This window comes from Echeneis naucrates, chromosome 17 (genome assembly GCF_900963305.1).
Source record: "Echeneis naucrates chromosome 17, fEcheNa1.1, whole genome shotgun sequence".
In the NCBI taxonomy this organism is placed as follows: domain Eukaryota; kingdom Metazoa; phylum Chordata; class Actinopteri; order Carangiformes; family Echeneidae; genus Echeneis; species Echeneis naucrates.
Window position 1 is genome coordinate 5,690,777 of NC_042527.1, and position 16,972 is coordinate 5,707,748.

The 16,972-nt window shown below is 41.7% G+C and overlaps 1 protein-coding gene across 1 annotated transcript; it reads right to left on the minus strand.

Moving 5' to 3' along the window:
• Nucleotides 1-933: 933 nt before the first annotated feature.
• Nucleotides 934-14,118, minus strand: xirp1 (xin actin binding repeat containing 1). The gene is made up of 7 exons (XM_029525579.1): nucleotides 13,994-14,118; nucleotides 13,838-13,892; nucleotides 13,422-13,703; nucleotides 12,870-12,948; nucleotides 9,563-9,714; nucleotides 9,314-9,355; nucleotides 934-8,173 (listed from the first exon to the last, which is right to left on the minus strand). Exons 1-7 carry the CDS (start codon nucleotides 14,116-14,118, stop codon nucleotides 1,202-1,204), a joined length of 7,707 nt encoding a protein of 2,568 aa, XP_029381439.1. The 3' UTR covers nucleotides 934-1,201.
• Between the last annotated feature and the right edge of the window lie 2,854 nt (nucleotides 14,119-16,972).

The following is a 16,972-nucleotide window of genomic DNA, read 5'->3' on the forward strand; positions in this document are numbered from 1 at the left end:
GACAGCTCTCTCTCCCCATTAGCCGTGCTGACATTGGCTTTTGGAGTTTTGCGAGCTGATGAGACATCTGGCTCATCTGTTCCCTTATCTTTCTGAATCCAGCGGTCTTTATGTTGTTTGTGCCCAAATCCCTCATCATAATTTCCTTTTCTTTTAAAAAGCTGTTGGTAGTGAGAAATGCAGTAGAACTCCCCATAAAGAGATGAATAGTTGTGAATGCTGAAACAGAACAAAACAACAGTGTTTGTGACATTGAACTAAATTTAAATCTGCTGTTGAATTTCTTATTTGATTGGTTTGTTCATACTGGATCAACTGCAGTGAGCGATTTCAGTGTCATTTCCTTGATAACAATCTTGTGAATAGCAATCGCCGATATAACATAGAATCAAATGCACTAAATAGGATAAGCATGCATTAAGTCATTTTACTGTTCTGTACTGTAAAAATCCTCACCTGAGCTTCTTGTGACAGTGTTTGCAGCAGAAACAGTTGTTGTGCAAGATTAGTTTATTGGCCACCATTTTTTCCATTGGATAGACTGGTGTCAAACAGGCAGAGCACATTTCCTTGGCAGGTGGCTGGAACTATTTCAGTGAAACAAATTCAGTTAAATTGGATTTTGTATTGAACAGTTTGGCATTACAGAACTTTTCTGTCTTTTTACTTATGCAGTTGTCTTTGCCTACTGGAAGACAATAGGCTGGAGTGTTACTTTGTTTCCAAGCAAGGGCACAAAATTTGTTAAATTTAATGAACATATATAATTAATGAAAATACATATGAAGAGCTGAACATTTTGTAAGTTGTCTAATTGCGAGCTAACCTGCCTGATGCACACATCAGTGGTGGTTGATGAGGTTCATCCATGATCATCAACAAATAGAGAAAAATTAGGCACCAGTGCAAAGAATAGAAATCACTTTTTGAAACTGGGATTTATTTCACCATTTACACAACAAAACATACAATGTCAACTATACTAAGCTTGAATAAAAGAAGATAACACTTTATCATTTGGTTACAGTATAAAATCAATAAGACACAATTCAAGTAAAAGTCAACATTTTCCAGGATTTTAGATCATCGGTTTTATGACTAACGAATGCCTGTCAATAAAGCAGTGTGATAAAGACACAAATGGAATAATTGGTCTTCCAAAATGAAAGGACAGGGAAATGCAGCGCATTAGGTGGTTTCTTTAGTGCTTTTCCTTTGGTTGGCTAAATGTTACGAACACCGTCCCTTCCTCTTTGGCGTTGCTCAGCGCCTTATCTTCAAAAAGGCGACCAGATCTACGCATTAATGGAGAAGTCATGACTTCATATCTGGTCGGATTCCCAACCACTTCAAACAGAGCAGATGATTTGGTGTCAGATTGTTTGGTGACAAATGTTGAAGTCATGGAGGAGAGAAACATGTTGCCAAGCCCATCAGTCTCCTCGTATGTTTCACTCACAGTCTTTGTGCCAATTATTCCTGCAGGTTCCTCTGGAACGGTTTTCACCTCGAGGACGCTGACTTTGCGTTGTGTAGGACTGTATCCATTTTTTGAATACTCTGCAGCCAACTCCCGTCCCGGGTCAATGTTTCCATCGTGGCAACTTTGAGAGCTAGCCTCTGTTTTTGGTTTAAATGTTGACATGGCCGCCTTTGGTTGTTCAGCAGGTTTTCTGGCTGCTGAGTGAATGGAGATGAATGATGGGGAGGACTGGGAAGAGGACTGCCTGATGAGTGGCCTCTTGGGAACTTGTCTGGCCACTTCTTGCTCAGGAGAACTTGAATCAGTAACTGTTTGCAGATTCGCATCAGTGCTCTCTTTGGTTTGGCCAGATGTGGCCTTGCTTGAAACAATACTTATTTTCCTGATGTTGTTGGAGGGTTGAAGGTTTCGCTCAGACTTGAGAGATTCATCAAATAGTCCTGATAAGCCTGCAATGTCAGCCTCAGATTTTAGATTCGAGACGGAGTACAAAGCCTTTTTAATTGCTTCCTCAATGTCAAGAAGTTTTGCTAAAGTCTCTTTCTTCAGATTCATTATTTCTTTACTTGCCTTTTCCAGATCTTCAAACACAGTCTCGACAGAGGAGATACTTTCTAAATCGTCATCCTGTGCCTCCACTTCAGCTTTCTTTTCCTGGGTTTTACTTAGCTTGGCATTTCTGCTGGGTGTTTCCATCCAAGCAGGGACATTCTCATATAATGTCTTCAAGGAGCCAACATCAACCCTGGTGGTTTCTCCCTCTATCTCTTGGACCTGCGATAGAATTCCTTGGAGTTCCTCTCGTTTTCTCAAATTTTCAAAAATTTCCATGGCTGCCTTCACGTTTCCTTTCATGATCTCGTCCTTGTGGACAGAAAGCCTCTGCCGCCGCTCATCTTCTGTCTCTTTTACTTTCTTCTGTCTGAGAACAACTTTCTCCTCAGTCTTTTGATGCTGTTCATTGAGGTCATTTTGTTGTAATTGACATGTTTCTATCAGACTGTTGGTGTTCGACATTTGCACTTCAGTTTTGCTGAGTTCTTTTCTGGGAGTTTCGGGGTTTGATTTGTTCTTTTGAATAGCAGTTTTGTGTGTATATTTACTGTCACAATCATTTGTTACTTTTACCCCTCTGGATAACGAAGGGATGTTTCTGTCCAAAGACTCGCTTTCCTTTCTTTCAAAATTCTGCAGCACAGTCTGCAAACTCATGTTTATATCACGTTTATCATCGTCTGCGTAATTCTTCATACACATCTGAATCTCCTCGGCTGCATTAATTTTCTGTATTACATTTCTCTCCATTTCTACAGTGCTATTCAATCCTTGGCAGTCTGGTCTTTCCCCTGTAGATGATGTTTTATGTTTCTTCGTTTCCAGAGTCTTTAAGTCCGTCAGGAGATGCTCATTAAACTGAACTGAACCTTGTACTCTATCATCAAACTTTTGGCAGTGAGCTTCCTGTGAGGTTCGTTTGCTGGTTTTATTTTCTTCTAATTTGTCTGTAGAGAGCATGGGAATCTGTTTCTTTTGTTTGGGAAGAATATTTGCACCCTTTCCACCATCTTCAACAGGGAAAGCAACTTCAGGAGCAGGAGGAGGTGGAATATTTGGTTCTTCCACAACTACTGATTTCATCCATTGCGGCTTTGGTGGTAAAGCTGGCTTCTGCTCCTGTAGTCTTTGTCTTTTAGTCTTTTGAAGGAGTGGAGGCGTTACAATGTCAGAGCTGAAGGATTTAGAGTTTCCGTTTGCTACAGGGTTGGGCGTTGAATTCTGTGTTGTAATGGGTGGCTGTCCTTCACAGGTTACTGAAATTGAAGGAGACATTGTTGTGTCAGATTGGGGCACAGACACCACAACACACTGCTTGTGAACAGCCTCGCTCCTCCCTGAACAAGTCCTGCCTGAGTTTTTGTATATCATTGCAGCTTTGTAGTCTCCTTTGGATACATTTACACTAGATTTCTCAAGCGATTGCAAAGCCAATTGAACATTACCTCTCACAATATCTTCTTTGTCTAGGAGCTTTTGTTCTGTCGCTGCGCTCTGGAGAGACCTAATAGCTGCCTTCACATCTCCTCTGATAACTTCTTCTGTCTCATCCTCTGATGTCTGGCCATTACACTCATGATTTACAAAAGGCGGCAGTGATTCTGGTGCACCATTACTGACTCTGACTGCTCTTTGTTGACAAGCCTCAAAGGAAACACAGTTTTCCTGATCTCTCACTGCATCACTGACCTTTGGATAAGTCTTGCTTTGCTGGCATCTGGAGGAAGACGAACACGTTGATTGCATCACTGCTGATGTGCTTCCCTCTTGTGCAGAAACGTTGAGGTTGTATATTTTTCCGGGGACAACGACTTCACGCTCCACATGCATGCTTTGCTGCTTGGCCATTTCAAGGGACTTTTTAGCTGCCTTCACATCTCCGGATACAATGACCTCTTTTTGTGCTGTGCTTCCTTCTGTTTCAGGACACTGGGCGGACAAGTCCATGTCATAGATGGTTCCAGGTGTGATGAGCTCCCGCTCGACACACATGCTCTGTTGCTTTGCACGTTCTAATGATTGCATTGTTGCCCTGATGTCCCCAGACACAATCTCCTCCTTCTCCACCATGACAGGTTGCTTTACTGCAAGTTGTTGCTTTGCTGATGAGACATCCCCAGGGATTATTTCTTCCTTTGGCACGCAGTTTTCAACACTGAAAGAGCACTCTGATGAAAAAACTTTTTTGGTGTTCTGTACATCCCCTGGCAAAACATCGGAAATGGTTCGCTCCACCTGTTCTTTCTGCTGGCAAAGGCTCCTCTTTGCTTCTTTCACATCCCCCTGAACTATTTCCGTCTGTTCTTTTGCAAAGCTGTCATCCACTTCATCTCCTGAAAATTCCGTATGAAGACTCTTCAGGTAGTCCAGATCTCCTTTCTCAATGCAGCTTTTGTACAAGTTCACATTTCCCTTTTCATTTTCATCCACTCTGCACGACACTGCTGTCTTCTGACTATTGGCAGTGGCTAACAGATTTCCAATGGTTGACTTTACATCTCCCTTCATTATAACGTGACTCACAATTTTGCTTTCACTGCTGCAGATGAGAGAATAAACTGACATCTCTGCTTGTCCTCCTTCACTCTCTTGCATTATGATTCCTTTCCTCAAATCCTTTTCTTGAACAAGTAGTTCATCAATTATCTGGATGATGTTCTGTATTCTTTGATCTCTCTCAATGTTGATCGTTGTGTCTGACTGGTAGACTGGCATTTCTACTACTGTTTTGTTGACTTTACCCTTCTCCACCTCTCTGAGAAGAGTAACTTGGGGCTTTAGGGTTGGTTTTAGTAAGAGTTGTAACATGATGTTCCTGATGTTACCCCCAACAACTTCCTCCTTCTGAATTTGTACACCTTCGTTACTTTCCAGCAGATACTTAGCCATGTTAACATTACTTTTCTCATTTGCCTCTATTATGATGCCACTTGAATGAACAAAACTCATTTGGTATAGATAAGATAGGGTGTCAGCAACACTGTTGGCAGTGATTTTGTCCAAGGGAGTGGTCTCAAAGAGCCAGGTAGTGCACTTCACGTCAGCTTTTGGTATCTCCTTCTCAGCACCTTGCTTTGAAGCATCCTCGGGCTCCTTGATTTTGTCCAGTGGCTGAGACTCAAACAGCCAAGTACAGCGTTTCACATCTCCCTTCTGACTGTCTTCCCTGTGTACTGCTTTTACTGGACTTTCCTCCTGGGTTTCCCCTTTCAGACTGTCAATGGTTTGATTCTCAAAGAGCCAGGTGGAGGTCCTCACATCACCTCGCTGGACATCAGTGACACTAACCATTCGCACAAACTTCTTGGATGACTGCTCAGATTCAAATATCTGCTTATTAAGCTGCACATTACTGTTTCCAAAGTCTTCAGTGACTTTGACAGAGGGCTCATCTCGGTTGGTCAGGGAGTCCAAAGGTTGGGTCTCAAACTTCCATCGTGCTGATTTGACATCTCCTTTTTTCACATCCTCTTGGGTGACAGCCCGTATCACATAGACCTCATTCTCTGCTTTGATGGCATCGAGTGGCTTTGTTTCAAACATCCACCTCGCTCCTCTTACATCACCACTCATCACCTCCTCTTTTTTCAAAGTTGTCACCTCATGAAACTGGCCCTCTTTGTCTTTGATGGCATACAGTGGCAGGGACTCAAACATCATGGTGCTAGATTTCACATCTACATTGCTCACAGGCTGTTCCTCCGAGACCAGCTTCTGCTCAAGGGGTTCAGTTTGGATTTTGTCCAGAGAGGAGGTTTCAAATATAAATTTTGTGTTCTGCGTGCTAGCACTCTCAGCACCACTCACTGTCTGAGTGTTTGCATCATCATTTTCCTTGTTGATCAGGCTCATGGGGCGATTCTCAAACATCCAAGTAAATTTATGCACAGAGCCTTTTTCAATCTGTTCAGCTTGGCTCTGCTCGTTGGATGTCATCACCATTTCGGATCCTATTTCATCAAGGGACTGGGATTCAAAGAGTTCTTTGACTCGAGAGACATCTCCTGACTGAAAGTTGACCTGGCTAACACATCTCATGTCTTGTTCTGAATTTGTATCTTTTCTAATTCTGTCCAAGGTTTCTGTTTCAAAAAGATGTTTGACTGTTTGAACACCAACCTCCGATTTGACAGAATCCTGTATGGTGCTGCAGAGCTTTAGATTGTACTCCTCACCATCTTTGATGCTGTCTAGAGGCTGTGATTCAAAAAGCCAAGTAATGGACTTGACGTTGGTTTTGTCAATTGCTTCTTCGTCCTTGATTTTTTCTGATTTCTCATACAAAATGTCCATTGGTTGTGTCTCAAATAACCATTTGCATGTCTTGACATCACCTTTACAGGGTTCCTCTGTTTGAGGAGCATTTTGCTCAGTTTTATTGAACTTGGAATGGATCCCGTCTATGGTCTGAGTTTCAAAAAGCCACTTTGCCATCTTGACGTCTCCCATTGTATCCTCCTGTCTGGTGATGCCTTTGATTACCTCAACATTTTCTTTTCCCTCTGCAAGCTCATCTAAAGGCTTGGTCTCAAACATCCACTTATAGTTTTGGACTTTGCCTTTGATGAATTCTTCTCGGCTAACTGTTGTGACCTTATGGAGGTTTCCAGAGCTGTCCTTTATGGCATATAAAGGGGTCATCTCAAACATTGCTTTGTCACCCTTTATGTCTCTGGCTGGAATCTCATTTGCCTTCTCAACAATATCATCATCTGAAGGAGCAATTTTGCTTAAAGGAATTGTTTCAAAGAGATGTTTGAATCCCTTAACGTCACCCTTCTCAATTTCTTGTTCTTTGAATGAGGAATCTTTTTTAATGCTGCAGCTCTCAAATATTTGCTTTCTGCCTTTTACTTCTCCTTGTTCATCCGCAGAAAGGGTAATTTTCTTTAGATGCCCAACTTCATAGGAATCACTAAGAGTGTCCATAGGCTGTGTTTCAAACAGCCACAGAGAAGTTTTGACATCCCCACCAATTATTTCCTCCTTCCCTGCTGAATCTTCTCTCTGTGCTGCCAAGGGTTGCATCTCAAAAAACTTCCTTTTGTTGATGACATCAGCCTCTCCTCCACATTCAGCCAAAGTTGCCTCAAATTTGTCCTCTCCCACAGCCTCTTGTATCATGTCAAATGGCTGAGTTTCAAACATCCATCTCTTCTGGTCAACTCCTCCTCTGTGGCCCTCTTCCAGTGATATACCCCGAATTATTTTCACTCTGTCGGTTCCCTTATTAATCAGGTCCAGTGGTTGGGTTTCAAAAAGCCATCGGGTTGTGCTGATGTTGTTGTCGTTGATGTCTTCCCTGCAGATGGATTTGATTTCATGGATGTTTCCACTCTTGTCTCTGATGGCACAACAAGGCTCTGCCTGGAAGAGTTTCACAGTCTTCTGGACCTCTCCTTTCTGCTCCTGGAGCTCAGATCTCAGTTTCAGAAAGCTATGGTCTTCTACAGAGTTGCAGCGGCCCAAGTCACTCAGTGTTTTCGACTCAAAGAGCAGCCGAGTCCCTCTCACATCTCCTGATTGGGTGGGTTCTTTAAGCACCGCCTCCACCAGTTCCCCCTCTTCTGTTTTAGATGTATTTAAAGAATCTAAGGGCTGAGTCTCAAACAGCCATGTTGACGTTCTCACATCACCTCTGACTGAAATCTGCCTCTGAGCAGACATTTGTTGGGAGCTGTCGGTTTGCTCAAAGAAAGAGGACGTGCCTCTGACATTGCCACTTTTTAACTCCTCATCATCCAGCAGCCTCTTGGTAGCATGAGGATCTCCAATATTGTCCAGACTCCAGTTCTCAAAAATCCATCTCATGGACTGCACTTCACCCTGATAAGCTGCGTCCAGTGCGTTTTCTGACTGCACTACTTTCAATATGTCATCATCCACGGCTTCATCGAGATTAGCCCGGAGGTCTGGGTGGATGTGTTTAAAGAGCCTCTTCAGTTCACTCTTCTGCCGTTGCTGGTAGAAGGTGGAGAAGGTTTCCTTAGGTGGGGGCACAGGTAGGTTACTTAATGCTGAGGGCGCTTCATAGTCCAGGGGTCTAGGTGGTATGGGAGGAGGTGGAGGGGGAGGCAGGTCATCTTCATCATGAGATGATTGTGAAACTGTGATTTTTCTAGCTGCGTCAGCCATCTTGAAGTGAAACAGATGGGAGTAATGTTGTCAGGATTTATAAAAAACAGTATTAGTTACGTTGCATAATAATTGAATGGCATGCATGTGGCCAGTCAAGCCATACTTTACCTTTCTCTGTGCTCGCTTGATGTTTTTCATCGCAAACCATCCTCTGACACACCGGGGTTAACAAAACACTTCATAGCTGTTAGTAGGCAGACATCAGACACCCAACGAGGAGTGTAGGAACTTTCATAATCTTTTCTTTTGGCACCAAAAAAATTAAAACAAGGACTTGTGAATAGCTGATTTAAACCTACATTCATTTATTTTTTTGGCTTCTTGGTTGTAGCAAACGTAGCAATGACACTATTGTTTGTTTGTTTGTTTCTTTTTATCAAGGAAACATCTTAACTAGGTCTTTAGTTGTTAAATGCTTTGTTTTGTTCATCCAGTAATTGATTGCTGCCTATTTGGTATTTCTTGTTGAACCGATAACATACAAAATGTTTGGTGGAGCTAAAACTTAACTAAACCTATCTAACTAACTAAAAATGTGCACCATCAGATGATAATTCTCAATAGGTCCACCACTGTGATCAACCATTTTCACTTACAGCCAGTTATGTGAATAGTTGTTAACATAGATTATAGCAATTTAAGGTAAATTTGAGTGTTGTAGGCCTTAATTTCATAAATGAATCAATGAATAATACAACACTTACAGACTGCACTGCATGTCGATGACAGAAAATTAAGATTAAGACATTTTCAGGTTTTAAGACATCAACCCTAAGTGTTTTCTTCTGTAATTCTCTAAAGTAGCATTATGATAATGGAAGCAAGAGCCATAAAACTTTCATGTTTATCTGAACTATCTGTCCTATTTCAAAAACCCAGATGTCTGCTTATGGAGAAATTGTTGTGAGATTTATACACAGAATTTTATAAGTAACTCTTCATATGAAAACATGAAGCAGTAAGCTGCGAACCTCTTAGCTGAATGTAAGTGATGTCTTATGTCTAAGTCATGTCGCTTGTATCAAAGGTTAACTGACTTTGTTCATGCAAGCAAAGTGAACTAGAGAGCTACTGAGCACGCACTTAACAGCAACCACACTTTTGCAAGACATGAAAGTAAAGCAGGACAAACAATACCTTGCTCTGTTTAAATCTTGCTGGTGGGGTACCAATGAACTCCTGGTGAACGACAGACAGATAAAATGTGATTTAGATCACTTGGAATAACGCGCGACAAGTGTTGTGTGTTGATTTAAAAAGTGCAACAGATTGAGAGTAAAATGTTACGTTGCTCCTAGGCAAACAGACAGATCACAGTAGCCATTCCCCACTGAAGCCCTTGACCTCGTCGTCCACGGAGGAATGAGAAGCATTTCAGGAACTCACTGGTTGTGTTGAGCCTCCTGTTGTGTCAGTAGCTGCTGCTCTTGACAGATAGAGAGCTGATCTGTCTCTCACTGAGTAGGTGGTAGATATCCTGTCTCTGGGTAGTCTTGGTTGGGAGACTCCCTTCTTCAGTGATGGACTAATTTTATCACCTATAATAGAAAAGAAAATGTGAAGGGTTGGGTTCATACAACAAATTCACAAATAATTTGCTTAATGAGAAAACAACAACTGCTTACAGTCGACAGTAAAATTTTGATGTTTCCATTTTTCTCATGTGGATTCATTGAAACGCTTCAGAATGTGGGCTCTGATATTAGTGTAGCCCAAAATAAGCAAAGCAGAGTGTCTAGTGTCAGCAACAAGTTTAATGATAACACTGTGTGTGTGGGTGTGTATTTATAGTGATGTTAATAGTGTGTGTATTTATAGTAATGATGGAAACTTTCTTATCACTGCTGTAACTCCCTGTTAACTTGTGGAAACAATGTCCTGCTCCACAATATGGCTTCCTGACGGCTCCGTGGACATATGATTTATAGCTCTAAAGACGAAACACAGTAACCAACAAGGCATTCTATGAAGGCTTTGAACTTAGGGGGGCTGAAAAAACAAATAGGCCCACACAGCCTGCCTGCTGCTTGGGACACACACCACATGCATGCTATGGACTGATCATGACACCTAAGAGAAGGAAAAAACAACTGCCAGCTCAGCTGGAGTGACACAGTTTGTTTTCACATTGTTTACATGAGCCATCAAACCATCAACCCCTGACTAAAGGAATGTGACTCACTGAACCGTGAAAAACATGAAAATGACCTCAGCGCTGCTACTGTCAAATAGTCAGTGGCTTTTTGAAGCCAGCGCTGAAACAAAGTAGAAAGCGATTGGAGTGACGTGGATATTGGAATGAGTATGGTAGATATCACAAATTCAGACAATGTTTCAACAACAACAGCACAGTGAATAATATGGGTAAAGGTCAACAGCCCAGTGTGTTGCACAGGCCACCGAGCTGTAACTAATGCCCAGATTTCAGCACACCTCCCCTTTTCAGGCACTAAGCCCTCACAGGACAAAAGGATGGACCATCAGGCTGGCGCCTCTCACGAGGCCGGACTTAAAGTATTTTACATAGATGGGTGAGCAGACAGAATGAGGCCTGCTAAACAGAGAGGTCATCTACATCAATTATTGGAGATATATGCACATACAACAGCATGAACAGAGGGCGTGTGAATCCAGGGCATTTAGACCTGGTCTTTCTGACATCTCTTTGATCTGCGTTAATTCTCCAGGAATGAACAGGAGCTATTAGCAGCACAGTACTGTGAGGGTGTTTTGGGGTACTGGCAGCTGGACAAATGATGGGGAAACGCAAACGGTATTTGTTCTTCACCACCACTGCCACCACCTTCGCCACCACCAGCTGTTGCCGATTGCAGTGGCATTCGCAGACTGTAATGAAAGTCTGCATGCCAAAAGGTAGCTCACATTGGACAGCCTCAAACAAGAGCATGTAGCACAACACAAGAAAGGTTAGAATTTTTTTCCATTTTGCTCTTGTAGCCTTAATGCTGCTTCTTACATTTTTTTCAATGATAAAAAGGTTTAGTAATACTGTTCTCAGACGCGTCTGTGGAAGTGGCGGAAAGCTGATAGCTCCTAAAGACTCAATGAAGATGCCAGCAATATAACTATAACGCTCATGGGGAAATAAGGGCCGAATGATAAAACACCTAGATCATCTCTGACAAAGTCAATCATTTATTTTTAGCTTCAGTAACTACTTCTACAATCAGTTAATCATCATGCAAATAAAAGATGTTAAAATCTTTTAAATAGCCTCTGGTTTCAGTGTCTTAGATGGCAGGATTTGCCTCTTTATCATTCTCAAGTGGGATATTTTTACACAATTTATATGCTCACATAACTGATTCAGAATAAAAGTAGTTTTTAGCTGTTGAAAAAGATTATTTAATTTCATGATAATAATGAATGGTAAAATTTTATCTTGATCCGCTACACATCACAATATTTCTGCTTATAGGTCATGCGGTCATGCAAAACGTACTTCTATTATACAAGAAAATGTCATGTAGCAGCCTTGCTTGCTGAGGGATACTCACTAAAACACCATCCAGCATCACTGTCACTCCCTTCCCTGTGTATCTCCGCTGTGCTGGAAAACTGATTCTCAAGACTTCTGTAATGTGTGATACAGCCCGTCTTCCTCTCTGCCTTTCACTTCTCTCTGTGACTGATCTCTTTTCTAGCCCTGTGGCCTCTGCGACAGCTGATTTTTATCAGAGCCCACTGCCCCACTGTCAGACTTTGGCTATTTTGGGAGGGTGGGCTGGCGGCTGCTGCTGCTGCTGCTGCTGCTGCTTGGCTGAGTCAATCACCTCTGTTAGTCACTGAGGGACAGGGACACCCCTCCACCTCCCATTCCCATTGCTACACTGTCACCCACTATAATGGGCACTGGGTGGGACAGTATCTGTGTCAGTGGGTAAAACACAAACAGCAACACACTTAACATCCTATTTTGGTTACATGGTACCATGTTGAGTCTACAAAAGACTCTACTGGTATTGTCCCAATCGTCATAAATTCTACTGGTACAGCATAAGAGCATTAATACTCCATAAATTTTGTCTGTAATCCTCAGAAACTCTCTAGAGGACACTGTAGATGTCCGTTCACATTCCTGCCTGTGTCTTACTCATACCAGGGGCATCGCTGGTTCAAAGCTTCAGCATGCTGGAGTGATATCAGTTACACGACGCAGACAGGCACAGCTCAGAGGGCCAAGGTCTGCGTCACGGTCAGACTCGCTCCTATGTTAAGCATGTGTGCAAAACACATAGTTATGTATTTAGACCGCCACATCCTTGTCTTTATTTAGCCGTTTCCTCGCAACTCTTGGCCAAAGAACACAGGGTTCACTGTTTACCCAGCTCTGTCAGGGTTTATACTTTGACTATGTATCATTCATGGGATATAATATTGAACCCTCAAGCATTTTTTTCTGCCACACAATAATTGACGACTGGTGGTTAAGTCAGCATATTGACATCTATGCAACCACTGAATAGGCCATCAGAAACAAAGAGCTGGTAATAATACAGGGATTAAATGGCTGCTTGGGCTTGATTTCACAACCTTTCAATTGTGTTTATTATGAAATGTGGCGAAAAAATACAGCAGTGACTTCATGCCTTTAAGGGAACCCTGGCTTTAATCCTATTGGCCGCATCAGACCTCGGTGACTACGAACATGAAATTCAGCACCACTGCTCACCATGTGAGTATCTGGATGTTCTGTCGTACGACTCTTGGAGCCCATTCAGGGCCTTTCCACTTTCTGCCTGGAAGCTTCCCTGTTAAACAAAAAACACATAAACAGTTACATCCAGTTTAACTTTTCCATGGTTTCTAGCGAGTTAGTCAGGCTGTTTCCCAATCCTCCAAAATTTATACTAGCCTAAGCCAACCACCTGCAAGAATGGCCCAGGAGAGATATTAATAATCAATTGCTTAAAACTTACAAATGGCTTTTTGTCAGAAATGTGGTTACTGACTGTTTCCCATGTTAAACTGTGTTTGGGACCTGAGCTGTCGGGTCCACTGTTGCGCTGACCTGACTGGTAAACTATGGTTTACCAGGACCTGGTTTACCAGGTCACTAAATTGTTACAAAGATTGCGTTTAAGAATGCTGCACTGTATGACGTGTCTAAGCTGTATCTGTATCTTTTTTGTCTTCTTGGGAAAACTGCTGTTCAGCGTCAAGGCTCACTGGGAACCATCAGTGAAATCTGGATCAAACATGTTCCTGTGGGTCCCATACAGACCTGAAAAGTCGTATCCTTTAATGGAGTGTTACATCTCCAGTCCTGCAGGGGGCCGTATCTTCTTGTGTTACTGTTCAACCCGGGGCTGCTATGGAAGCTCTGCTGCAGGATGGACTTGGATTCAAACAGCGCACACAGAGCCCTGGTTCCTGAGGTCTCTCTCTGAGGTAGGAAATCCATAGAGCGACTCCTGGACAACCTCGAGCACCTTCCTGATCCCCAGAGTGCCACATTATCCCCGCTCTCCATTCTCCACTGACCGTCAACACAGCTTTCTGACCCCTGGAAGGGAGGAAAAGATTTTCATGTGAGTATGTGGATGTAGTTGTTATTTTAATTATTGTTGTTTTATTTTAGTTAATATGTTATTAATCATCATGGGGGAAAAGAAGAAGAAAAGAAAAGCTGCACTATACCTGGAGTTTGTGCTCCACCTTTTCAATACTCCTTAGTTCAGCACAACTTTGGTAACTGTGGAAAAATGTGGACACTGAGTTGCCTTTGATAGAGCGGTAAATAACACTGTACGGTATGAATTCCACGAATAAATGCACATATTGCGTAGCTCTTACTGTTGCACCAGCTGAAACACAGACTTCCTGTCCCTGTTTGTTGGAGCTGGCATGACCCATGACCTCCCCTGAACCCCGGAAAAACTCTTCAGGGACTGAGTCCTCCTCAGGCCAAACGTCTCCATAGTAGTCCTTGTAATAGCAGCTAAAATAAGGAAGAGCTCGATCACTTCATCACAGGCATGTTTCTGTTCACTTAGAATTCCAGCATTCAGTTGAGCTTCTACTTCATTTGAGTTACTATATAACAGATCGTGACACTGACAGTCATATGATGCTGTTAATGTTTGTGAACTAAGAACACAGTCAATAAACCCAAATTCACTCCTCAGGATGTCTATGTGTTACTGAATGATTGGCATATAATATAGTTTATAAAAGATTTGACTTACCCCCAAGAAAAAAAATCTGATAATATAAAAATTCTGAACAGAGGATTTTATATTTGCATATTCTATTAATTTGGTAAGTGAAAAAATCCAAAAGATACTAAGCAAAACATCATTATGACATGTTTGTTGAAAATGGGTTTATACTGAGCTGTTTTTACAAAAATCTGAATAGAATTCATACCTTAAGAGAAGAAGAACAAGAAGTCACCTGTGCATGTCTGTCTTTCTGGCTGACTTGTGGTTTAGCAGCATCTCTCACAAGACACAGTCATTTCAAGTGGCCAAAGTCCTTTAACACCTTGTGATTTGCTACTTCCTGGCATGAGGACTTGGTACCTTAACTTAGTCTGATAAATTTCTCTAGCCCAATAAAACACAACACTAAATATGATAATTTATATTACATTCATAAGATCACACAGTAAAATACTCTCTCTCTCTTTCTAAATACATGCGATGTTGTACTCGTGACAGTGTGGGGCATTAAAAATTGCAGAGGAACCAGAGAGCGGACTTGTTTGTGCTATGAAAGCTGGTCCAGTCAGATGACGGTGTTGAAATGCCTGCCATAGTCAGTCTGTTACTGTGTCTCATGCCAAAACTCAGCAGCAGCATTTTTTCTTTACCTCACATTTGTCACCAGCCTTTTTATTTCTGCTGCAGGAGTCACATTCATTCATGCCATTATCAGTTAATGTGCTTAGATGATAATGTGTAAAGTTGCTGCTTATTCTGCCGATACAGGACTCAGCCAAAGTAAAGGAAAAGCTGATGCTACATGGGACGCTGATTCCTTTCACCACTGGCTAAAACTGTGAAGCTCCAATGCTGCCAGACTGCTGCCAGTTGAAGTTTACACACCAATAAATCAATGGCAACTTCCTTTTACTTTTCTTGGACATGGGAAACATGAGGTAACGATTAACTGTCTTTAAGATTTACCAGTGTACAACATTTTACAGTTCATTATATTATTTTTTTTATTATTTATTATTTATTATTTATTTATTTTATTTACATATTACAAAATCATCTCTGATTGAATAGTGAATAATAAACTCAGTCATATTTAAATCTAAAAAATAACTAGCTTATGCTTAACTGGTTATTTATTTTTTTAAGCTCACTTCAGCTAACGCAATTCTCAGAGCAAGTTTATCATACAAGCTTTGATGCGTGTAGTCTATCGTTTGTACACATTAAAGCTGTTAGTATCAATATTTGCAAGTTACAATGGATCATTATATGTCAAAGGTTTCTCTAATGACAAAATGGTGGAGTATTTAGCAGCTAAAGAGCCAGTTGTCTCGGGCCGATGATGTTTAGTGTTTTTTAAGTCCCTTTAAAATTATTTTTAATTAGCTTAATACTTCTTTCATCTGACATGAGAAACATCGCATTGTTTCTCATGAATGTTTGCTATGTCAAGTGCTGCTGAAGAGAATTATTCAGTTACTCTGTCCTGTAAAGAAACGCACACGCAAAATGCATTGCCTTCTTTAATATCATTTAAGAGCCAGAAGATGGCATCAGAGTAGCAGGTGAATGTGCACATATGCATCGTATCCATATTTAACACCAAAGCATTGTTGGATTGCATTTCTTCATACATATACAACTTTTTTAGACATTTCTGCTTTCAACCTAAAAAATCAGAACTAGTTAGGAAACGCCATCCCGTGTCTAACAGTTGTTTTGTCAGCCTACATGTGTTTTGTCAGCTGCAATTGAAGAGAGACAATCAGCAAGGGCTTGGGAGTGGAGGGGGGCTGGGGGGACTGCAGAGAACAGTCAGTACTGGCCTGAACAGCTGAGAACAGAGCAGGTCTCCTTCCTCCTCCTGCTGCTGCGCACCCCTGCGAAGGCCTCACATGGAGCCACATGTGACAGCCAGCATCGACAGCAGAATGTAGCACGGGAGCTACAGCTGCAGGGCTGACAGCCAAACACAATCAGTGGCACAATAACAACAGGAACAAAACACTCACACAGCTTTATTAGTCTGCCATTCTGAATGCATGATAAAACATCCAAAACACAGGCGTGAAGTCATGCACGCCTCTGCTCAGTCATACATTTCACTATGTTCCTTCAATGGAAAACATCTTTTGGGTCCACACTGCATCACAAAGACCAGTTTGAGAGTTTGTAAGAAAGGTCAGCAGAGCTTTCTGGCTGATGTTGACAACAGGCTCATTGTTGAAGGGGAGATGTCAAAGCCAATCACACAGCTGCTTTGCTGTTACAGCTTGTGCTGCTCACATGCAGAGACAGATAAGATCACTACAGTTGAAAAGTGTAGTTGTGTAACCTACTTTGCTCCTTGGGCTGCAGCTTGATTTGCTTTTACAAAAATACAATAAACAGGATCATACACAGAGGATGTGTGACAAGGATACAAAATACAGAAATACACATAAATAAAATCATATCAGTTAGCAATATCCACATTATACACCTTTAGATATTATATAAGTGTAGCAGCTTTGAGTCCTACTGTTCTTAGCCATGATAAGGCTGTTAAGTGAGAGCATATAAATTATACATTGCAGTTCACCTCGGTACACGCTCGTGTGCCATCATAGCA

Coding starts and splice junctions, on each gene's coding strand:
- xirp1 (XM_029525579.1), bottom strand. CDS start 14,118: ATGGAGACGTTTGGCCTGAGGAGGACTCAGTCCCTGAAGAGTTTTTCC. Junction 13,704..13,837: donor AGGTGGAGCACAAACTCCAG/GTATAGTGCAGC, acceptor CCTCCCTTCCAG/GGGTCAGAAAGCTGTGTTGA. Junction 12,949..13,421: donor TAAAGGATACGACTTTTCAG/GTCTGTATGGGA, acceptor TTTGTTTAACAG/GGAAGCTTCCAGGCAGAAAG.